The 25353-nt window shown below is 45.6% G+C and overlaps 1 protein-coding gene across 3 annotated transcripts in view; it reads right to left on the reverse strand.

Annotated features, from left to right (window-relative positions):
* Positions 1–25353, reverse strand: part of HMCN1 (hemicentin 1) — a 316075-nt gene that overhangs the window by 38056 nt on the left and 252666 nt on the right. For all 3 annotated transcript variants that reach the window (XR_014220481.1, XM_082225398.1, XM_082225397.1), the window contains exons 71-85: positions 24963–25099; positions 23401–23542; positions 22118–22262; positions 19836–19963; positions 18871–19027; positions 16196–16317; positions 14641–14805; positions 12479–12586; positions 9641–9778; positions 8349–8483; positions 6116–6385; positions 4871–5061; positions 3140–3353; positions 1028–1162; positions 272–462 (exon numbers count right to left, since the gene is read on the reverse strand). Coding sequence is in view for 2 of the 3 variants with exons in the window: in XM_082225398.1 (XP_082081524.1) it covers positions 272–462; positions 1028–1162; positions 3140–3353; positions 4871–5061; positions 6116–6385; positions 8349–8483; positions 9641–9778; positions 12479–12586; positions 14641–14805; positions 16196–16317; positions 18871–19027; positions 19836–19963; positions 22118–22262; positions 23401–23542; positions 24963–25099 (2378 nt within the window). In the remaining variant the exon portion in view is untranslated. The remainder of the gene's footprint in view (positions 1–271; positions 463–1027; positions 1163–3139; positions 3354–4870; positions 5062–6115; positions 6386–8348; positions 8484–9640; positions 9779–12478; positions 12587–14640; positions 14806–16195; positions 16318–18870; positions 19028–19835; positions 19964–22117; positions 22263–23400; positions 23543–24962; positions 25100–25353) is intronic.

Raw genomic sequence — 25353 nt, forward strand, 5'->3', positions numbered from 1 at the left:
GATTAGCGCTATTAGCGGCTTTTAGCGGCTTATCTGCTGATCGGATCAGCTGATAAGCGGCTTAGCGGCTTAGAAAAAGGGGGGAAAGGGGAAAAAACCAGCAGGAACTCGCAAGACATTGTGGTCTTGCGAAGCAAGCCCATAGGAAATTCGTTTTGCGAAGCCCCTCCAAAACGGAAAACTCTTTCGTCTAGTGAGTTTTCCGTCTTGCGAGGCATTCGTCTTGCGGGGCACCAACTAATCAGCAGAAGAGGTCTCAGTAAAGACTTACAACTGTGCCATAGATAGCAAGGGATCCGTTGCTGAGTTGTCTGATCCGGTTGCTGATCTGAATGCCAGCTCCTTTTTTGCTCCACTGGATCACTGGAGGTGGATCTCCTCTGACTTCACAGTTGAGGATAGCATTGCCACCCAAGGGCTCAATCCGACTGGAATGATAATCTCCCATGAAGACTGGTGGTTCTGGAAAAATAGTTCAAAAGTTAATGACGTATAAAATAAGAGTGGAAATGAGAACCGAAGCCAGTATATTGAGGGAACTCAACATGAATTTAAAGCAGCAAAAATGCAGATGTTAAAACTTCAAAATACAGTGAAAATGGAATGAATCTGAATCTAGTTTTGTGAATGTGGAGCTCCTTCAGCTGTTTTTGAGTTCAGTGATTTTGATTGCAGAAAATTCACCTAGTTTAAAATGAATTCTTAATCCAGATTCAGCTCTAAATTAGACAAAATAAAAAAATTCCTTCCAGTGCACACGAAAGCTCATACCAAGAACTAACTTAGTTGGTCTTTAAGGTGCTACTGGAAGGAATTTTTTTTATTTTAACTATGGCAGACCAACACGGCTACCTATCTGTAACTCTAAATTAGAAAGAGGTTTCATCTGCATACTCGTTTGATACGAGTCAGGCACTTTTTATTTTCATAAGTTAGACAGGCCATGTCCATTCATTCCCCTGACCACCCATGATGCTGCTTTTAGATGGAGTGTGAAACGATTCCCAAACTTACCAGTAATACATACCTTTAACGTACACAAATCCAAGAGCCTTGATAGAACCAACTACATTTTCCGCCGTACACACATAGGTTCCCGAGTCCTCTTTGGACACTCTTTCAATGACAAGCTGGCTAAGTCCATTCACACCATCGTATTGTGCTAGAGGAGAACGACAAAGAAAAAGAAAACCAACAAAATCTAAAGGCTCAACAGAACACACATTTTACATGCATAGCTTGGGGTGTTCAGTATCCCAATATGCTAGTAGATACAGCTTTATGGGAAAAGACAGCAGGTAGAGATACCGTATTGGCCTGAATATAAGCCTCGCTTCCCCCCGCCCCCCAAAAAATCTGACCGTGAAAAGTTAAAGTGCGGCTTATATTCGCGATTTGACCGTGAAAATCTGACCATGAAAAGTTAAAGTGCGGCTTATATTCGCGACCTTATGGTATGCAGCCAGGAGCGCGGGGCAAACAGCGCCAGGAGCACAGCAAAGCACATAGTCCCGTGTCCCCCCCCCCGTCCTCTCCCCCCAAGGCTGGGAAGGGAAAGAGTAAGAGTGAGGAAGGGGGAGGGTTGCTGGCAACACAGCATGGCTCCCCCCCCCCCAAGATGCAGCCAGGAGCAGTGAGGAAGGGAATGGCTTATATACGGGTATTTTTTCTCCCCCCCTCCAATTTTAAAGGTGCAGCTTATATTCGGGTGCAGTTTGTATTCGGGCCAATACGGTACTTGTTAACCATGCCTTCTTTCTGCCTGCAATTCTACTGGAATGTTGAGGTTGCTTAGGAGTTTTCAGGTTGCTTTGAAATTACATAACTCCTCTGCAATAAAGAGATACCTAAGCATGCCGATCTTTTGCTGCTGTGCTCATTTCCTCCTAGTGGGTTTCCCGGGGCACCCAGTTGGGTCTGGTGCAGTGGGGCTGGATTCACCCTACGTTCCTTACATAGAATTGGAGAGTTGGAAGGGATCCTGTGGGTCATCTAGTCCAACCCCCGGCAATGCAGGGATCTCAACTAAAGCATCCATGACAGACTGCCATCCAATCTCTGTTTAAAAACCTCCAAGGAAGGAGCATCTACCAGCTCCCGAGGGAGATCGTTCCACTGACAGCTCTCACGACCAGGAAGTTCTTCCTGATGTTTACTCATAATCTCCTTCCTTGCAGCTTGAAGGCATTGGTTCGGGCCCTGCCCTCCAGAGCAGCTTGCTCCATCTTCTATGTGGCAGCCCTTTAAAAATTTGATGATGGCTATCATATCTCCTCTCAGTCTCCTTTTTCGCAGGCTAAACAAACCCAGCTCCCTCAACCATTCCTTACAATATAACTTCTACACACTGAGCCACACTTTGCTCTTTCCAATTGCCATGTTGTCTCGATTCCATTCTGTCTTATAAAGTGTTCTTTGTAATTCGAAAAGATACCTACTTTTTTTTTTTAACCTACACAAGCTGATATGAAAAGAAACCATCACCTAACTCATTTCGTGTTAGGAGAGCAACACACTGTATCAGATATCTCACGTGCACATGCTTATTCCATGTCAGGAATTCAATTTTTGTGAAAGTTCGAAAAGCGATGACAAACCTAGACAGCATCTTAAAAAGCAGAAGACATCACCTTGCCGACAAAGGTCCATCTAGTTAAAGCTATGGTTTTCCCAGTAGTGATGTATGGAAGTGAGGGCTGGACCATAAAGAAGGTTGATCACCGAAGAATTGATGCTTTTGAATTCTGGTGCTGGAGGAGACTCTTGAGAGTCCCATGGGCTGCAAGAAGATCAAACCTCTCCATTCTGAATGAAATCAGCCCTGAGTGCTCACTGGAAGGACAGATCCTGAAGCTGAGGCTCCAATAATTTGGCCACCTCATGAGAAGAGAAGACTCCCTGGAAAAGACCCTGATTTTGGGAAAGATGGAGGGCCCAAGGAGAAGGGGACGACAGAGGACGAGATGGTTGGACAGTGTTCTCGAAGCTACTATAATGAGTTTTGTCAAACTGCGGGATGCAGTGGAAGACAGAAGTGCCTGGCGTGCTCTGGTCCATGGGGTCATGAAGAGTCGGACACGACTAAAGAACAACAAAACCTGTGTTTTCTAGGTACAATCCAGTCCTTTGATGTACTAACCTGGGATGATATTATTGTTAAAAGTCCATGAGATTTGTGGCACAGGAACTCCAACTGCTTTGCAAGTTAGCTGAAGTCGTTCTCCTTTATTTAAAGCTAAATCTCCAGGGAGCTCAGTAAAGGTTGGCAGCACATGGACGGTTAAGTTGACGGTGTGGGTATCTTCACCAGCAACATTACTGGCAATGCAGGTGTAGATGCCAGAATCTTCAGGCTGTAGGAAGGAAATAAAAACATTTAATGGGGGGGGGGATATCCTGTAATAAAGATAATGGTCATTTGGACATAGGAGGCATCTCAGAAAGAAAGCATTTGACTGAAGATTGTACAGTGGTACCTCGGGTTACATGCGCTTCAGGTTACATACACTTCAGGTTACAGACTCCGCTAACCCAGAAATATTACCTCGGGTTAAGAACTTTGCTTCAGGATGAGAACAGAAATTGTGCGGCGGCAGCGGGAGGCCCCATTAGCTAAAGTGGTGCTTCAGGTTAAGAACAGTTTCAGGTTAAGAACAGACCTCTAGAACGAATTAAGTTCTTAACCCGAGGTACCACTGTATAGGGATTTGAATCACTACATCATTGGGTCTCTGCTTTCAAATGCTGCATTGATTGATTGATTGATTGATTGATTGCATTTATTCATTGCTTTCTACAAAAATGTTGCAAAGCAACTTGCAATCCCCCAGAGCAGATTTAGAGGAGCACACCAGGTGGGAGTGGGGATGTGGAAAAGTCCTGCTGTGTGAGTGGACCTCATTCTTCCACTAGTGCAACAACTGAATTGAATCCTGCTACAGTGGTACCTCGGGTTAAGACCTTAATTCATTCTGGGGGTCTGTTCTTAACCTGAAACTGTTCTTAACCTGAAGCACCACTATAGCTAATGGGGCCTCCCGCTGTTGCCGCGCCGCCAGAGCACGATTTCTGTTCTCATCCTGAAGCAAAGTTCTTAACCTGAGGTACTATTTCTGGGTTAACAGAGTCTGTAACCTGAAGGGGATGTAACCCGAGGCACCACTGTATTTCTTTCTTTTTTGACACAATGCATTGCCAGTTTCCGAGTGATGCTGTTTAAACAGGGGATAAGGTCCCATGGCAAAGCATAACCATGTACAGTGGTACCTCGGGTTAAGTACTTAATTCGTTCCGGAGGTCCGTTCTTAACCTGAAACTGTTCTTAACCTGAAGCACCACTTAACCTGAAGCTAATGGGGCCTCCTGCTGCCGCTGTGCCGCTGCTGCACAATTTCTGTTCTCATCCTGAAGCAAAGTTCTTAACCCGAGGTACTATTTCTGGGTTAGCGGAGTCTGTAACCTGAAGCACCTGTAACCCGAGGTACCACTGTATCCTCCTAGTAGTAGAGCCGTCAGCTGACAACCCAGCCTCCTTTTTTCTTCTGTCCCATAGCCATAAGGGTGTGGCTTGTGCTGTCTTCCTCCTTTCCAGAGCCATTATTAACACACACACACACACACACACCTGCAATGGAGCGTATGTACCTGAAGTGTATGTAACCCGAGGTACCACTGTATCTATAATGAACACAGTATTAGCCTTATATCACAATGCTACCATTGGGTCCATACTAATGGACTACCTACAGCTAAACATAGCAGGGTATCTTTGGCTCAAGAAACCTACAAATCACACACTTTCAGGTTGGGCAAGTTGCATGTCTATCAGCCTTGTGGCTACCTTGAGTACGCTGCTCAGTCAAATGCTTACCACAGCATTATCCACAATGAGATCTCCATATGACAGAGCAGTGTATTTTCCCACCATGCTCATTAAAAGTTGGCCCTCTTTCTTCCAATTCATGGATGGCGTTGGCATTCCATCAGCAACACACGGCAGAACCACTTGTGCATTTTCTGCAACTGTGTAATGGGCTTCTGTACTGCGTATCTTAGGTGGAACTGTAGGGAGATTTTTTAAGAAAAGAAAGAAAACAATTAATTACACATGTCCTTAGGAATCTACAGAGTTGGGTAGGAAAAACTCTGGAAAAGTGATCTGAAGTTCACAGCATGTTATTCTTTGAAGGAGAATTATTTGAAACTGATTTACAGTGGTGCCTCGCAAGACGAAATTAATTCGTTCCGCAAGTTTTTTCTTCTTGCGAGTTTTTCGTCTTGCGAAGCACGGTTTCCCATAGGAATGCATTGAAAATCAATCAATGCGTTCCTATGGAGACCGTCCGGGGACAGAGGGGACCTGTTTTAAAGCAAGGGAAGGGGCAGCGGGGAGAATTGCTTCTCCCCGTTGCCGCCCCTTGGTTCAAAAGGGGTCTGGGGACAGAGGGGAAGGCACGCGCGCGCCTTCCCCTCTGTCCCCGGAGATTGCGGGGCTGGCAACGGGGAGAAGCGATCTTCTCCCCGCTGCCCCTTTTGCGAAGCAAGCCCATAGGGAAATTCGTCTTGCGAAGCAACTCGAAAACGAAAAAACCTTTCGTCTTGCGAGTTTTTCGTCTCGTGAGGCGTTTGTCTTGCGGGGCACCACTGTACAGATGGTATTTAACTCTGAGTAGGCTTGCTAAGATGTAGTATAAGACTGAATCAGATAAGTGCTGAAGATGCAAAGAGTTGGAGGGTATGTTCTTTCCTATATGGTGGACTTGCAAAAGGGTAAAAGAGTATTGGGAAATGATCCATAATGAATTGGGGGGAAATGTTTAAAAGTACTTTTGCTCCCAAACCAGAGTCCTTTCTGCTGGGGATAATTCACACTGAAATTCCCAGGTGTCAAAAAGGTTATTTACGTATGCCACTACTGTGACCCATGTTTTGTTAGCTCAAAAATGGAAAACAAGCGAAGTCCCAACCAAAGAAGAATGGCAACTTAAGCTGTATGAGGATATGGGGAACAGCTAATTAAAACTGTGAAGACCAACCAAACTTGGTTCCATCCATCATACTTGCTTCCACCATGATTAATAGCCAATGCATGTTCCCCATTTCCAGCTACGCTTACCAAGCACGGTGAGCTCCATGCTCGAGCTGCTTGCTCCAGCCACGTTGGTAGCCGTGCACGTGTAACGGCCGGTGTCGCTCGGATGAGCAAAGGCAATCTGCAAAGACCCCAGGCTGAGGATTCTCTGCCTCATGGACTCTGTGACCTGTTGTCCATCTTTATGCCACACGATCTCAGGAACCGGATAGCCATCTGCTTCACACAACAGTGTGGCAGGCTTATCCAAAACCACCACGTATTCTTCCAGGTGAGATCTGATAGCTGGAGGAACTGGTGGACAATGAATCAATCGTTTTAATCGGCAGTGCTAGAAGACAGTGGGACAACATTCCCTATACTACTCCACAAACTGTTGCTTTCCCAAGCGGTCTCCATCTTCTAACCCTATTGATCACTATAAAAAAATTCCTTCCAGTAGCACTTTAAAGACCAACCAAGTTAGTTCTTGGTATGAGCTTTCGTGTGCATGCACACTTCTTCAGATACACTTCTGCTGCTCCAGAGAAGCGGACACGGAGCAATGGATCCAAACTACAAGAAAGAAGATTCCACCTAAACATTAGGAAGAACTTCCTGACAGTAAGAGCTGTTCGACAGTGGAATTTGCTGCCAAGGAGTGTGGTGGAGTCTCCTACTTTGGAGGTCTTTAAGCAGAGGCTTGACAACCATATGTCAGGAGTGCTCTGATGGTGTTTCCTGCTTGGCAGGGGGTTGGACTCGATGGCCCTTGTGGTCTCTTCCAACTCTATGATTCTATGATTCTTCAGATATCTGAAGAAGTGTGCATGCACACGAAAGCTCATACCAAGAACTAACTTAGTTGGTCTTTAAGGTGCTACTGGAAGGAATTTTTTTATTTTGACTCTGGCAGACCAACACGGCTACCTATCTGTAACTGGAACCTATTGATCACTGTGCACCAGGCAGCTGATTTTTCAGTTCATCTCTTTTTCTCAAGGGCAGGGGACAAAAGCAGGAATTGTCTGGAGAGCTATACAGTCATACCTTGGGTTACAGACGCTTCAGGTTGCGTTTTTTCGGGTTACGGACGTGCCGAAACCCGGAAGTACCAGAATGGGTTACTTCCGGGTTTCGGCGGTCGCGCATGCGCAGAAGCGCTAAATGGTGCTTTGTGCATGCACAGAAGCGCCGAGTCACAACCCATGCGCAGAAGCGCTAAATCACGTTTTGTGCATGCGCGGAAGCGGCGAATCGCAACCTGTGCGGTGCGCAGACGTGGCACTGCGGGTTCCGATCGTGCCTCCCGCACGGATCACATTCGCAACCCGAGCGTCCACTGTACTCCTGTTTGTTCTCTTTTTTCTCTTGTTCTGGCTCTAATGATGTACTTCTTAGGGAAGGTTAAGAAGATAAAGGTCACTTCACAAGTTTCATGCAGCTCCCGTCAAGGAGGGAAATGGGAGAGGAGGTAGCAGAAAGAGAAAAGCAGGTGGCCTCCCCTATCCATGCCTCCCTTTTGGACTCCTGACCCTGACAAATTACATAACAAGAGCCCTGCGGGATTGAGCCAGAAATCTAGTCCCGCACTCTGCTCTCATTGTGGTGAACCAGATGCTCATGGCTAGCTCACAACCACAGCCTGAGTGCAGTATCACTCTCCCCTCCAACGGTGGAGGTGGAATACAGCTATTGCCTCAGTCCTGTATACCTGAAGGAGCGTCTCCACCTCCATCGTTCAGCCCGGACACTGAGATCCAGCGCTGAGGGCCTTCTGGTGGTTCCCTTCCTGTGAGAAGCCAAGTTGCAGGGAACCGGGCAGAGGGCCTTCTTGGTAGTGGCGCCCACCCTGTGGAATGCCCTCCCATCAGATGTCAAGGAAATCAGCAGCTATCCTATCTTTAAAAGACATCTGAAGGCAGCCCTGTTCAGGGAAGTTTTTAATATTTAATGATGTATTGTTTTTAACACTTGATTGGGAGCTGCCCAGAGTGGCTGGGGAAACTCAGCCAGATGGGCGGGGTATAATTAATTAATCATCATGGCTGATAGCCTTATCCCTCCACGAATTTGCCTAAAGGCATCCAAGTCGGTGGCCATCACAACCACTCGTGGGAGCAAATTCAATGCTTAACTAGGCCGTGTGTGACCCCAGAGGGAACGCAGCCCCCAACAGAAAGAAAAAGTTGCTCTCCTCTATTCTAGAGGCACATCAGATACGTTCCAAGGTAACACCAGATATTATTAACAAGCTGCAGCTCACTGCAAAACTTACCTTGGATCTTCAGTTTGATCTTCCCAAGGGCAGTACCGGCTGGATTCTGAGCCACACAAATGTAAGTTCCAGTGTCTTTGGCAGCAGCTTTTGCAATCTGCAAACTGCCACTGGGGAGAATGGTATAACTATCCCCTGGAACACATGCACATTATGTATTAAAGAAGACCACAGTAGTAGAGAAACGTTAGGACGGCTATAGATTCTATAAAAATAGTTTGCTGGAGAAATAGGTTTACTAGAAAGGTTGTGAACTCTCCTTTCGTTCAGTTTTTTTTTTTTTTTTTAAGAGGTGCAACAGGCATATATCAGAAGAGGTTTCCATATAAGCATATGTACATTTGGTAACTGGTAGGCAAATGTGTGGATTGATTCGACTGAAAATAATTGTGTCCAAAAATCTGCACTGGCTTCTGACTGGTTACTGGGCCAAGTTCAAGGCATTACTGTTGGTATATAAAGCCCGTAATTGCTTGGGACCAGTTTACTTAAGGAATCACCTTGCCTCATAATGTGACTATTCAATCACTTTGATCTGTGAAATTGGCACTGCAATTGTGAGGAACTGTTCCGTTGGAGTGACAGCAACTCCTTGGCGTAAAGACATTGGGCAGGTACACTCACTATATTATTTTAGTTGCCTGCAGAAAACCTCTCTGTTTCAGCAAACTATCCAGACACGTGATTTAGTTACCTATGTTATTATTTTTTAAAATTTTAATGATTTTGTTTTCGTTTTTGCTGAGGTGATGACGACTATATGTATATCTGATTTTAATTGTTTTATAGATTTCAGCCCTGTTTAATCTCTAATTTTATCCACACTCTGCTTGGAAACTACTCGCTCAAAATTTTGTAAGTTTTGCAAATGATAAGTGACAGTGATGACCACGCATGTGTGAATGAACCCTAGGAGATGTTTCAAAGTACCGTATTTTTTGCTCTATAAGACTCCCTTTTTCCCTCCTAAAAAGTAAGGGAAAATGTGTGTGCATCTTATGGAGCGAATGCAGGTTGCGCAGCTATCCCAGAAGCCAGAACAGCAAGAGGGATCACTGCTTTCGCTGCGCAGCGATCCCTCTTGCTGTTCTGGCTTCTGAGATTCAGAATATTTTTTTTCTTGTTTTCCTCCTCCAAAAACTAGGTGCGTCTTATGGTCTGGTGCGTCTTATAGGGCGAAAAATACGGTATATCCTTTCTTAGGATACAGAACTGCAGCACTGATTCCCTTTCAACTGTATGTAGCTAAATGCTCTCAGGAGAACGGGAAATTATAAAGCAAAACAAGATACCTGTGGTGTTAACACTGACCCCTTCCTTCTGCCACGTTATTTTAGGACGTGGTGAGCCTACCGCTTCACATGGTAGGAGAATTGGGCTGTTGAGAATGACGTCAAGCGTTCCAGGTTGGACTTTTATAGCTGGTGGTTCTAAGATTCAGAGGAGCACAAAAAAAGCTCTGATTACTGATCCACCCAGCTGCTTACAATAATTATTACATACCCCTACCAGGTTACCTACCGCAAGAAAAATATCCCCATTTCACAAACTAAGTTATGAATAAACACAGATCCTGGAAGCCATATTATAATACGTAGATGTATTAATTAATGTTGGATCAACCATTGCCAATCAGTGGTACCTCGGGTTACAAACACCTCGGGTTACAAACACTTCGGGTTACAGACTCCGCTAACCCAGAAGTAGTACTTTGGGTTGAGAACTTTACCTCAGGATGAGAACAGAAATCACACAGCGGCAGCAGCAGGAGGCCCCATTGGCTAAAGTGGTGCTTCAGGTTAAGAACAGTTTCAGGTTAAGAACGGACCTCCGCAATGAATAAAGGTCTTAACCAGAGGTACCACTGTATAGAAAAATATAATATCAAACATTGCTCTCTCTGTCTCCAAGCCCAGTCCAGCCCAGAATGACTCATTTCAAAACAAGCCCATTTTAAAGGATTCTAACACAGAATGGAGTCCAACATCACACTAAGGCAACTGTTCTGTCAGCAAAAGCATTTTTGCTTGCCAGATGGAACAATCCCCTCTGTTTTCCAGCAATGCTGTTCTAAGGTTTCACAGACCCTCCAGATGGATTGGGGGGGGCAGGGGTGCGTGGAGAGAAGGAGAGGAGAGAGTCGAAGTTGTGTTAGCAAGAGTCCTTGCACTGGCTTCTGCTAACGCACCTGTTTGCGTGGCAAGTCCCTGCCCCCCGTGTGAAATGAAGACACAGGACACATTATATAAGGTTAATGGGTGTAAAAGGCCACAACTTTATTGATTACAGGAATTGAAAGGTATTGGCCTTAGGCATTGGCTCCTATCGACTACCCGGCATGGAGACCGGGAAGGGTTAACCAGCAGCTGGGGGAGTCCTGCTGAAGTACGCCAACTAGGATCCCCTGGGTGTCACCAGTCGGGGGCGTGCCGTAGGCCCTCACCTCCCTAGGTTTCGGACAAGGCAACGCCCCCCGGAGTCCTCTACCGCAGTGTTCCCCAACCTTGGGCCTCCAGCTGTTTTTGGACTACAATTCCCATCATCCTTGACCACTGGTCTTGCTAGCGAGGGATGATGGGAGTTGTAGTCCAAAAACAGCTGGAGGCCCAAGGTTGGGGAACACTGCTCTACCGGACTACCCTTTTCCTTGGGGGAAGGTGATGGCGCTTCCTTCCCCCTCTTCATTTGCATAACAATTACCCCTGCCAATGCCTAACCGCCAATACCGAGGAAGTTGTGACGTTTGCTACGAGGTAGGCGATAAAACCAAATGGCTGGAAAATTGCCAAGTGGAAAAATTCCTACCAGGCCCCTTGCGGAGACCAACCAGAGTCCATAGCAAGGTCAAGGCTAGCTAAACCTAAGGGTGGGTGGGATGGGAAACCGGAGCAGCTGGAACGGGGCAAAGAGGGCGGTCCTCGGGCACGCCGGCCTTAAATGCGCTAGGCCACGCCTCCCCGGCCTGCCGATTGGAGGGCCGGGTCGTTGATGCGCCCGAGGATTCCCCTGCTCTTGCGGGGGCTAGGAGCCAGCCCCCGCGTGTGTGGGAGGGGGTGGGCCCGCAACGCCACCTCCTCTCCAGCTCGGAAGTGGCTTTAGTCAAATCGGGTCCATAAATCTCCACAGATGTAATGCCTGATGTGATGTTGATATGCTTTGGGGGGACTGAGCAGGAGCTAAGATCCTGTCAGATGCCAAGGAGATAAATAACTACACAACGTTTAGCAGACATCTGAAGGCAGCCCTGTATAGGGAAGTTTTTAATGTTTGATATTATATTATGCTTTTATACGTGTTGGAAGCCGCCCAGAGTGGCTGGGGCAACCCAGTCGGATGGGCAGGGTACAAAAAAAATTATTATTATTATTATTATTATTATTATTATTATTATTATTATTATTATTATTATTATTACTATTAGGAGACACCTCCAATTCACTTGTGATGCTAGATAAGCTGACCATTAGGCAAGAGGAAAGGGAGTGGGCTGCAACTGACTGATACTGGTGGTAGTAGCTACAGTAGCAGCAGCCCCTGAAGGGAAGCCCTAAGGCCAGGCCTTTGGTCAGTGCTGCCAAAAGAGGAAGTCCCAGAAGTGGAAACATGACTGTTTAAAACCGGACCCACCACACCCACCCCCGAAACAAATTAGTTTGCTAGGAAAACAGTCAAAGTCGGCCTCCAGGGTGTCAGGGACAATTTGTAGCCCAAATTTTTAGGTCTTTACGTGTACATACGCTCATCTTAGATTTTAATCTTTAAGCTGCTGTTGTACACTGCTTTACACGTATATTTTATTCTTGTGAAAGCTGTCCCAGTTGTGCTTTTCGAGCTGGTCTCTGACCGTAATAAGTTGTGAATTAACAGGAACCAAGTTGCTCCTCAGCTCCCCAAATTTACAAAATGGCATGGTGGCGCTGAGACTGGGAAAAGTGCTCGCTGAGCAGGGAAAGCGAGCAGGCAAGTGGCTGGGGGTACGATGGGCAGTGGGCGTGTTGAATCAGGGCCTGGTGGAGAACGCGGGCAGCTGTTGCTTGTTTGCCTCAAACAGTGGCATGCTTTATTCCAGCCCTAGCTGGGGCGATAGTTCACTTTCAGATAGGCAAGAAATATACAAGTTCCCACCTCACCCTGTACATGAAGAGTCACGTGTCTGTGGGCAGAGCCAGCAGCATTCCGCGCAGTGCAAGTGTACTTCCCCGCGTGGTCCAGTTGCGCAGCAGCAATTTCAATAGTACCTGCAGGAATAGGTGGGAAAGTTTAAAGATGCGTGCTGCAGCAGGAATACCGTACTTTTCCGTCTATAAGACGCCCCCTTGTATAAGACCTTTCCCCCCATTTTGGGGGACTAAATTTTAAGAAAATGAGGGGAGATGGTCCAAAGTTGTGGAGCCTCTCCCCCCACGCAGCTGTGGCCAGGAAACACTCCCTAGATCATTTCCCATCCGCAGCGGCATCGGGTGAATTTGCGCTCCCTCTAGCCATTTGGTTTGAAGGAGCGCAATCTTCCCTCATGCCTTCCGCGCATGGGAAACAATCCAGGGAAGTGCTTCCCATGCACCGCGGCATCGGGTGAATTTGCACTCCCATCGAAGAGCTGGCTGGCTGGCGGCGCATAGCTTCTCCCCCCCCCCACCGCTGTGGGCAAGAAGCACCCCTCAGATTGCTCCCCACTCACTGCAGCATCAGGGAAAGCCACACTCCCACCAACCGAATGGCTGGCAGCATACCGCTTCTCCCCCCCGCCATTCCACTATCCATCTATTAAAGTAAAGGTAAAGGGACCCCTGACCATTAGGTCCAGTCGTGACCGACTCTGGGGTTGAGGCGCTCATCTCACTTTATTGGCTGAGGGAGCCGGCGTACAGCTTCCGGGTCATGTGGCCAGCATGACTAAGCCGCTTCTGGCAAACCAGAGCAGCGCACGGAAACGCTGTTTACCTTCCCGCCGGAGCGGTCCCTATTTATCTACTTGTACTTTTGAACTGCTGGGTTGGCAGGGGCAGGGACTGAACAAAGGGAGCTCGCCCTGTCGCGGGGATTCGAACCGCCGACCTTCTGATCAGCAAGTCCGAGGCTCTGTGGTTTAACCCACAGCGCCACCGCGTCCCTATCCATGTATTGGACGACCCCAATTTCTTTGACGTGATTTTTGAGTCAAAAAACCTCGTCCAATACACGTAAAAATACAGTAGCTCAACAGTGATTAGGGGGGCCCTTGCAGTTCTCAGACAGTTCAAGTTCAGTTCCCAGGCACTTTGAGAAAGTTGGCACACCAGCTAGTGGACACTGGTCACTGGGAGTGGAGCAAAAGCATTTTCATGGGTGACTTCCTTAACGTTGGCTCCTTTAACGAAAAGGCTCAGTGTAATAGAAAGAGGTTCTTCTACCCTCTTTCCTTTTGGGACACAGCTACATTCCAAGACTAAGGCAGCAAAGTTCACTAGAGCACTGATGGAAAGGAAGCAACAAAAATATATAGATATGGAGTTTAAAATGCAGTGTGCAGCTCTTAGGCATGTGAATATTTCGGTTTATGTCTAGAGTCCTTGGCTAGAACGACGTGTTACTAATAAACTTGCATATCTAAAAGGCCTGGCTGTCACTTCTCATTTGGATAGCCGGGGGCAGAGATGCTTTATCCTGAACCCCACTTCCCCCCTGCAAATTCACCTCACCACCCCTCCATTTTTTCTCATGGCAGGATTCCACAATTGGGTTCCCATCGCACACAAAAATGGTTCTGGAAGCTGGATGGAAGAAAAATCAGCTGTGGGAGGAAGACCAGCAGAGACATGATAGCTGGGCCTGGGACAGATTAAGCACCCCGTTCCCTCCTGTCAGTTATTTTTTCCTATGCAAATCACACCCTCTTGATGCCTTTTTCCAGTGGCGAAATGGCAGCCCAGAATTTGAAAATGGAAATTACGCGACACAAAAATGTGCAGTCTCAGCCAAAGGCTGTGGTCCAAACAGAAATGATGGCATCCTTTAAGAAATTGAAAATGAAAGCAAGCAGTATTCATTGAAGCAGATCCACTACTGTAAGGAATTTGGGCTGCACAACAGAACTTCCCGTCCCTCTCTTCTTACTGCACCCCTTCCCCATGCCCCTAATCCTTCGGAGCAGATCTGGGGAGGGCACAAGAAGGGGAAAGGGAAAGGAAACTCCCATTACACAAGCAGAAATCCTTGCACTAGCCGATCGACTTGTTTAATACCACCCGCTGTCATGAACACGCCTAAATACATGAATATAAAATTCCTGGAGGGGTTCAGAATCGTTGTAAACCTGAAGACAGAATTCTGTAGCCATCTCCCCGAGGAAGAAGCCTTATTCCGTTCTTGGTCCAGTGGATTGTGGGCGAAGGAACACCCGAGGCACTGCAGGGAATCATGACTGGAGATGACTTGGTTACCAATAGATCTGCGGCTTCGTCTGCCAAGGATGGAGGAACTAAAGTAAGGGAAATAAAGGAAAATAAAACTGCTGATCATTTACACTGTTGTGATGTTATCTTGGATGAACTGCAGTAAATGGCCAGCAGAATAAGAACAAATTGAGGGACATAAAATGTACAATACAATACATGTCAGACATGAGTCTGTTTCATAGCTATAAACAACAGGCTCTCAAGCTAGATTAGAACCCTAGTGGAGGGAGCAGGGAGTCTTTAACCCTTTGCTTAGACCAGGGGTCGGCAACCTAAGGCCCATGGGCCACAAGCAGCCCACGGGCGTCATTTTACCGGCCCCCAAGCTGCCCCTGAACTGAGCCGCCTACTCGGTGAGTCCCCGTGCACTGCGCTAAACCGGTGCAGCGTTGGGACTCGCTTTCGCGGTGCTGGAAATCGCATCGGTGCAGACGCAGGCATCGGAAATTGTGGGCGTGCGCACTCACGCGCACCCGCAATCCAACCCATGGAGGGGACTCCATGGCAGTGAACCAGCCCAGGCAAGGTAAGCCTTGCCGACCCCTGGCTTAGACAATAAGTCCAAGTCAGATCTGGGGTTCCTCACCTTCAACTTGTATTGCTAAAAAACTAGTGAATTCATTTCAGTGGGACACATGTTGGCAATGGAAACTGTAGGCATGGCCCAGAGGCCATTGCCTAAAGAACTCCTACCTCACCCCAAACTAGTGTCCCAATTTGAATTGGGAGTGCTACACTATTTGCAAAACACATGCACACCACGCTGTACCGAAGGGGCTGAGATTCATGACACACTTGTCATTTGACTCTGTGGCGATCACACAGGGTCTATTGATTAAATTAGATCATAAACTTCTGTTTATTTATTGCAGTTTAACAAGTGTGTGGTTTCATAAACTGTATCGGTCATTTACAATCATGGGGTTGCCTATCCAGACCTATAACTTCCGCTACCTGCTCTCACTCACTAAACCACCTCTCAGATATTTACTTGTCTTCCTAGGTCCTAACTGTTCCTGACTCAACTTATTTTGCTACACTAACTCAACCTACCCACAGACTCTATCCCAATGCACTCCCACTCCAACCAACCACCCAACTCCCAACAAACTCCCCCCTTCTCCCTCCCAGAGCTGGTTTTATAGTCCATCTGACTCCACCCCCCTGGGTTCTGATTGGGTAACCTGTTTAACTATTTCACCTCCAGCACTCTCATATGTTAACGTCACAGACCTTTATTTTGTGCAGAAAGGAGGAAAGGTTTTGTAACTGAACGGATCAGAAGGGCCCAGAGCTGAAAACTGAAAGCTCCCTTCCTAGCCCTTCCTCAACACACAGTCTCTCCGCACAGCAATGGCCTCAGAGTTTCAAGAGCTCCCATGAAGACGTTCTGACAGTGCCGCAATACTGTACCTTGTACGATGAGAGCAACTGCTCTTTGATCCTCGCCTGCTTCATTTGATACCATACATTCATAGAGCGCAGTGTCATCTACGGTGGGAGAAATTATTACCAGTGACCCCGAAGACAGAAGCCTGCAAAAAGAGCAAGGGGTTAAACTCATTGCTGTGTTTGAGTGGAAATGCCACAGTCCCTAAAGTTACTGAAATAAATACTACCCCAATGCTGACATTCAAAAGTGAAAGCGAACTGTAGCGACACTAAGCTGCAAAGCGTTTCATGCACCAACGCCAAGACATTTTCGACTGCCATGTTCCTCAAACTGGGGTCTGCAGCTGTTCTTGAACTACAACTCCCATGATCCTTAGGTAGCAGGGCCAGTGGTCAGGGATGATGGGAGTTGTAGTGTCACAACAGCTGGGGACCCAAGTTTGGGAAACCCCGGCCTAGGGGGCAGGCATTACCACCAAATCCCACAGTAATTCAGATTCTGTTGAAAGATTTAGAGACGTGGTTCCCAAGGATTCATTTCAGATTGTGCTCCAGAATATTCACAGTCTTATGTCCAATTGATCTGGATTTGGCCCTTGCCAACTTCATGACAATAACGTGGCCCTAGAACAGGAGCGAGGAACCTTTTTTGGCCCCATGGGCCAGCTCCTTATCAGGAGCGGCCTAAAATCATATATTTGTAGAGTTGGAAGGGAACCGCAAGGGTCATCTAGTCCAACCCCCTGCAATGGCCAAGATACATCTGCAGGCTGGGGTTTGCCCATCCCTGCTGTAGGAAGTCATGATATAGGGAAGTGGGAATCGGGCCCAATTTGTGGGATGAAGATTGATCATGATCAATGCAAAAGAATGATGACATCAGTGGCCTCTGGGAATCCTTTGATCTGCTCAGGTCCTTGGATTAGCTGAACAAAATAACACAACACAATCGCCAATAACAATGGCACTAAACACTATGTTAGACTAATACAAACAATCAGAAATTGCAACCAAAGTCTCTAAATCTTCTTCACCAGTCGCAGCAGAATAATTCAAAATAATTCAAAAGTTCGATATATGCATAATCTGTCACCAAATGTCACCAGAACAAAGTTTCCGGATAACCAATCTGTTTTGTTCAATGCTTCATCAGCCAGTCTTGATCAAGTGTTCATGTGATCAGTGACTACAGTATCACATGAGAAATGATCCAGAGGACATTTTCTACAGCGTTTATATCTACTTACATGTAAGATTGGCTTGTTAAGAAATTGAACTGCATCCTTCTCAGATTAATTCTTACAAGACTGGCTGATGAAGAATTGATCAAGACTGGCTGATGAAGCATTGAACGAAACAGATTGGTTATCCGGAAACTCTGTTCCGGCGACATTTGGTGACAGATTATGTATATATTGAACTTTTGAATTATTCTACCGTGACTGGTGAAAAAGCTTTAGAGACTTTGGTTGCAATTTCTGATCATTTGTATTAGTCTAATATAGTGTTTAGTGCCATTGTTACTGGCCATCGTGTTGTGTTATTTTGTTCAGCTTGTCTATATTGCAACACAGGGGTTTGTTTACAGGTCCTCGGATTGGCTGCAAAGCAGACCTAAAAATAACCATTAGAACATAGATTGGAATCCAAAATTATTTTTGGCTTGGATTTTCAGAGGGGCTATCCTATACCTCCTAAAATATCCCAACAAATTCCTTTCCAGTCTTTAAGAAAAACAAACTTATAAAAAAGAGTCTAGGCTTCTCTTTATCTACCTAGGCATGAGTACCTTGCCTGGAATTTAGAATCAGGCTCTTTGGCATCATGTGAGGCGAAAGCATCCCCCAAATAATTCAGAAACCAGAAGCAGCCTGTGGGTTTTGCAGCTGCCATCTAACATTGCCGAGGTGTAAAATGCACTTTCATAATGAAGTTTCTGAATGAAAGTTGCTGCAGGAATTCTAAGCAATTTGACAAGGCAGTTTTTATTAAGCTGTCTAATAAGAGTAAGAGACACAAAGCATTGCCAAAGACTGTGACTGGTTGCTTCGAAATACCTTTTATGAAGGGTTTGTTGCAATTGTTTGTCTAGGCAATTCTTAAATACAAGATAAATGGGAAAATATAAATTCCCCACTGCTAAAGTCCACAAACTTGACATGAGCCAACAGTGTGACGCGGCAGCTAAAAAAGCCAATGCAATTCTGGGCTGCATCAATAGGAGCATAGCATCTAGGTAAAGGGAAGTAACTCTATGATTCTATGATTCTAATCCATACTGAATGAGCACTTTTTGGTTTTCTCTCTACAAAGTGCAGTGTATGCACTAATGCATGGGTCAGCAAACTTTTTCAGCAGGGGGCTGGTCCCTCAGACCTTGTGGGGAGCTGGACTATATTTTTTTGGGGGGGGGAAATGAACGAATTCCTATGCCCAACAAATAACCCAGAGATGCATTTTAAATGAAAGCACACATTCTACTCATGTAAAAACACCAGACAGGCCCCACAAATAACCCAGAGATGCATTTTTTTTTTAAAAAAGGACATATTCTACTCATGTAAAAACACGCTGATTCCCGGACCGTCCGCGGGTCAGATTTAGTAGGCGATTGGGCCGGATCCGGCCTCTGGGCCTTAGTTTGCCTACCCATGCACTAATGGCTCAACACAAACAACAGAGATAGCATATATCACCTGAATGTGTTCTGATTCTGATCCACATTAAGGAGGTGTCCGTTCTTCTTCCATATTACTGCTGGCTTAGGGATCCCTGTGGTCTCACATGGCAGGGTAGTCTGGACATTCACAGTTACTGTAATGTTGCCAGGCCCTGGAGCAACAGTTGGAGGAACTAGTGGAGAAAAGCACATGCACACACATCAGTCTTTATCAAGGTTCTGATAAGGAACAATCTGAATGCAGGGAATGTTCTGTCATGGAATTCTACTCAATATTGATCCAGAGCAGAACTCCAATGTATAGTCAGCAGAGCAAAAAACTTTAAACACGTTGCAGGATTCCCAAAAAAATAGACCAGGGGCAATTATATTTCATCCAGCAGAGCTTTACTGCCACTGAAGGCAAATGAGCACAATGGTCACAAATCCAATACATTCAGGATTGGCACTGTCCGTAAGAAATCCAGTTGCAGCAGACTTAACTTAAACTTACAATAACTTATAATAAAACTGAACCTTAACACTAAGTATACTTTATACAGAACACCACAGACTTGGAAAGAGAGATAGAAAAGAGTAAAACCCAGGTTCCTTCTGGCCCTACTTTTATAGTCAACATGACCTTGACAGAAAGAGATAACAGAGCCAGTTTAAACCAGCTGTACTCGGCTTCTCTGAAGGAATAACCCAAACAACAGGAACCTTCTGCTTGTTTCTTTCATACAGAGAAGCTTCCAGAACCCTTTTGAATTAATTAGAATAGGAAAGATCTCTACACATCAGATCAATACTTTCTGCACCAAGAAATGCAAACTGACATGCTCATGATACAGATGACATATTTTATCTGGGAAATAGTATTGGGAAAAAGAGCAAACACACACAAAGACCAGCAATCTCATTTATTCAGATAAAGGGAAATGAGACTGTTAACACATATACTCCTCTTTCGTATGCTTATCTGTAGAAGCGCATAATTACCATGGACGTGCAGGTCAATTCGCTTGCGCTCAGTGCCCGCCACATTGGTTGCCATACAAAGATAGCGCCCCGTGTCGGTAACGTGTGCTGAATGTATATGAAGAGATCCGTTGTCTGACACGGAATATCTAAAACAAGACACAGAAGTTTCAAAACATAGATGCGCACAACAATAATTTCCCCGTTCACAGGATCTTTTTCTAATGGATGCTGAAAGGAGCGATTTGGAAGATGCAGGAGAAAGGGAGGCCCGTCTTTGAACCGAGTCCTTGCGTCAAGATGTAGCACACAGAAATCAGATTAGTTCACAAGTTGTCAGGCGGCAGAGGATCCAACCCCCATGGCAGGACGCCAGGAATGGATAAGGGAAGGGAAAGTTCTTACCAACTGCTTTTTATTCAATATTCACAGAGAGAGGCTTGGGAATGGAGCCGCTTGGAATCATGGTGTTGCCCCGAGTGAGTGTCCACCCCTGTTCTTCTCTCATGTGTCACAGCTACGGGTGCTGACAAGCGCCCTCTGCCTTTGAGCTCTTTGCTCTCCTACTCTCAAGGCTTGCCAGGTTCTGGGAGAGGGTGGTCTGGAATGCTTTCTAAAGACACTGAGTCCATCAACTGTCGCCCCTTTGGTACTTCTTCTTCTTCCTCCTCTTCCTCTCCCATTATTTCCCAACTTTCCCCCTCATCTTCCCCTGACCTGTGACCTCCCTCAACCCCTGTTGTAATTCTGAACTGTCTTCTTCTTCTCTGGAAGGGTCAGGCTGGGGAGGCGGACTCTACCATTCCTCCTCTGCCCAGTCCCTGACATCTATTCTTATACTAAAAAAGTAAAGCCATTGAAGCCGGTCACATAAATCAACCAACCTGCACTTGTAAATAAAAACACCTTATTAATTAAAAAAATATTGAGTCAAACAGGCCCCAGTTTATTTTTTAACAAATTAAAATAACCATGAGGTGTATTTGACCATTACTCCAAGGTAATCAAACTTTATTAAGGATTAATAACTCCTGCTTCTGCAAAACGCTGACCTCCAGATTTGTGGACTCCCAACACTCATCACTCCTGACCATTGGTCATAGTGCTGGATCCCTCTACCCTACTGAATGGGGCAAAGGGTCCACCTAGGCCAAAAACCCTGTTTCCAACCGTGGCTGCTAGCCAGATGCCTCTGGGGAGCTGGCAAGGAGGGAATGAATGGAACAACTGTTCCCTATTTGTCACCAGCATGTGGAATTTAAAGCAAAGAATTTAAAGTCATAGAATTCTACTCAATACTGATCCAGAGCAGATCTCTGACATATAGTTAGCAGAGTAAAAACTTAAATACGTTGCAGGATCCCCCCAAAATAGACTAGAGGCAATTAAAATTTCATCCAGGAGATCTTTACTGCTACTGAAGGCAAATGGTCACAAATCCAAAACATTCAGGACTGGCACTGTCCCTAAGAAATCCAGTTGCAGCAGACTTAACTTAAACACATAGTAAATTATAATATGGGGCGTGGGTGGCGCTGTGGGTTAAACCACAGAGCCTAGGACTTGCCGATCAGAAGGTCGGCAGTTCGAATCCCTGCGACAGGGTGAACTCCCCTTGTTCTGTCCCAGCAACTGCCCACCTAGCAGTTCGAAAGCACGTCAAAGTGCAAGTAGATAAATAGGTACCGCTCCGGTGGGAAGGTAAACGGCGTTTCCGTGCGCTGCTCTGGTTCGCCAGAAGCGGCTTAATCATGCTGGCCACATGACCCGGAAGCTGTACGCCGGCTCCCTTGGCCAATAAAGCCAGATGAGCGCTGCAACCCCAGAGTCGGTCACGACTGGACCTAATAGTCAGGGGTCCCTTTAACTTATAATAAGACTAAAACTTTACACTTTATAAAGAAATACCACACCAGAAGGAAGCGAGATACAAAGAGAAAGTGAAACCCCGGCTTCTTCTGGCCTCTTATAATAGTCAGCATGACCTTGACAGAAGAGATAACAGAGACAATTTACTCAGCTTCTCTGAAGGAATAACCCAAACATCATGAACCTTCTGCTTATTTCTTTCACACACAGAAACTTCCAGAACCCTCTTGAATTCAGTAGAATAAGAAAGATCTCTACACATCAGATCAATACTTTCTGCGCCAAGAAATGCAAACTGACAGCTTCCACCCCAAAGAATCATGTTTATTGTAGTTTACCCCTCTCAGCGCTAGTTCCCAGCACCTGGTGAGGGTGGTGCTTCAAAACATGGTGTGTACACACAGATTCTGTCTGTTTCGCCAACTCATTATTACCTTGCATTGTTTTCTGCAAAAAGGGTTCCATCCTTTCTCCATGAAACCCTCGGGGCTGGTATGCCTTCCGCAGTGCACTCCAAAACAGCAGACATATTAATATTCACTGTCACGGTCTGAGGGCCACCCTTGATTGTAGGAGCAACTGTATAAAAGGAGAATTCCAGGAAGCATCAGAAGAACTGCTTGCCTTCCATTAAACATGGGGTTTTCTGCCATTCCTGAACATATGAGGTTGGATGTAAAATCATCTTCTAAAACTCTGCTTCATTTAATAGAATTTGATATTAGGCCTTTATTGCATGGTTAATTTAACCCTACCTTCTATCCCTGGAGACAATCAGTGACTAAATTTAAGGGAAGGCAGAAGCAAATAGGTACGGGTCAGGGAGCTTACTTACTTATTTATAAACATGTTTATATACTGCTTTTTCATAAAAGAATATTACCAAAGGAAGCCTCAATGGTATTTATGTATGGGACTACAGCAGCAAGGATTCTTTATGCACAGAAATAGTAGGAGGAGAGAACACCCTCAAAGAAGGGTTGATAAACACCTTGGAATATGCAAAGATGGCAAAACTGACAACAGTCATAAAATATACAAATTTAGAATCTTTTAAAGAAGACTGGAAACTCTTTCTAGTCTCTATAAAAAGTTATTTCTTGAGTAAAAAAGTATTTGTTGGAAAAATGAATAAAATATTATTACAAAAAATAAAATAAAAGACTATCAGAGTGGTTTACAACAACATAAAAACATAAAATCATAAAAAGTTAAAAGCAAACAGAAATTAAAAGCAAACATCAACAGACCATTGCTGGGGTGTACTCTTAAATGCCTGCATAGCCCTGGAGGAACAGGAAAGTTTTCAGATTTAAGTTGGTCTAAGAATAGTTTGTAGCCTTTGTTTATTCTAAATTTTAAAATTGCTAAATGGCCTTGGCTGCTTCTGCAGAAAGGCCATATATAAATGCAATAAATAAATTCATACATGTAGTCCCTCACTTGTCATAGAAAGCGATGGAGTCCAACGAAAACTCCGTCACTTTTCTTTCATTCAAGGAATAAAGGAACAATCTCAGAGTCACAAAACTGTATTGTGCATATATACCTGTCGCCACATGCACGTGTGGTCAAAAATGGCTGGTGTGTAAAGATTATTTCCACCATGAAATAAAACGGTTACTGTGTCCCAATGCAATGTTTACTTATGTGCTTGGCATTCTCTCATGTTATCAACCATGCAAAGATTGCGTAGGAATATATTTCCTTTTCTTACCATTTACAGCTAATACGAATTCTCTTGTAGTTTGGCCTGCGACATTACTTGCCACACAGGTGTAGCTTGCTGCATCACTTAGGTCAGCGTTATTGATCTGAAGGTATCTCCCACTAGACAAGATGCGAACCCGGGCCGTTGCCTGGTAAGAGAGTTTCCACAAGCTGAAATTATTTTTTCCCCAAGGTACAGAATCAACAATGTACCTGCTCACAAGATGGGAAGCAACACGGTGAGAATCTAGTGGTAATGGTGAGGAACAGCGCACAGGTATTTTTGTAGTCCGCCCATAGCTGTCAACCGTCCCTTATTTGACAGGAAAGTCCCTTATCCCAGCGCTGTGTCCCGCTGCTGTCCCTTATTGATGACGTCCCTTAAATTTCCCAGCTCCTCTCCCTCCCTCCCTGCCGGCCAGGGAGGAGGGAGGCTCCAACTGTGTTGCTTGACTGCGTTGCTCACCCAATAAGAAGTCTAAGAACGACTGGGGGGTGGAGCTTGCATGCCTTGTGCCGATCAAATCGGCCACGTTGCCTGGGGACTTGTCTTTGCTCAGCGCTTCCCAGCGGAGAGGTGACGGTGGTTTCCCTTGCTGCACCCCTTTGCCGGGTTGCTGCGCTGTGGGAACCACCGCTTGAGGCTTTGCTTGGCTGCTGGCTGGGCTTTCTGCCTTTGGCTGGGAGGGGTTCAGCATAGCTGTGCTCTGAAAATCCCTTATTTTGGCTGCTGGTCCCTTATTTTCAAATCTATAAGTTGACAGCTATGAGTCTGCCTTTCTTGCATCATGAAACTCAAGAGGACTTACATGAGATCCCAAAGGTCAGCCATCCAGGCACTGACAAGACCAAGGTTTGCTTAGCTTTAGAAAGGTTGCTTCGGCATATTCCCCCAACACCATGCCCTGGTTTCAGACTGGGGTGGGATGGGAACGTAGATCATATGCTTCACTTTGATGGGATCTCCATATGTAAAGCCCAATGCACATGGACTATTCATGCAGAATATGCACCATAAAATTGAGATGTACAAACTGTAGGGATCAGGCCTACATGCACACGGCTCCCTGTTTGTGGGTCCCCAGGCAAACATAAATAATATACCTGAAGGAGTGTCTCCACCTCCATCATTCTGCCCGGACACAGAGGTCCAGCTCCAAGGGCCTTCTGGCGGTTCCCTCCCTGCGAGAAGTGAGGTTTCAGAGAACCAGGCAGAGGGCCTTCTCGGTAGTGGCACCCGCCCTGTGGAACGCCCTCCCATCAGATGTCAAGGAAATAAACAACTATATGACTTTTAGAAGACATCTGAAGGCAGCTCTGTTTAGGAAAGTTTTTAATGTTTGACTCTATTTTTAATATTCTGTTGGGAGCTGCCCAGAGTGGCTGGGGAAATCCAGCCAGATGGGCAGGATGTAAATAAAATAAAATAAAATAAAATATCTGCAACTGGGAAGCAGGAACACTTATGGCTGGTTCAAACCTCAGTCACCACTATGCATGCAGTTTGAGCATCTGCGAAAAGTTTGGGGGCAGACTGAGAACAACAACTCTTAAGGGAAAAACACATACCTGCATAATTTCCCCATTTTTGAGCCATGTGATTGTAGGAGGCGGCACTGCATCTGATTTGCACTCCAGTATAATCTGCCTGTTCTGCAGCACACTGAGATTCTGAGGATTGCTTGTGCCAGCAATATTAGGGGGAACTGTCAGAGAAAAATCATAGCAAATAACGGTAAACGAAAACTTAATTTACTTAGCAGGAAGTTGCCAAAAGTTGACGAACCTCTAGCTGCTATGAAATTTTGCATACCTCAAGGTAACTTACGCTTCTTATAGGCAATTCTCAAAATGAAGGTCATGCTTTGTACAAGAGGCATGTGCTGTTACATGTATTCTGTGGCTAACTTTGGTTGCCTATACTCTGATAACTATGTTGGGTTTTAGCAATGTGTTCTAC

This window comes from Podarcis vaucheri, assembly GCF_965113315.1.
Source record: "Podarcis vaucheri genome assembly, chromosome: 6".
NCBI classification, from domain to species: domain Eukaryota; kingdom Metazoa; phylum Chordata; class Lepidosauria; order Squamata; family Lacertidae; genus Podarcis; species Podarcis vaucheri.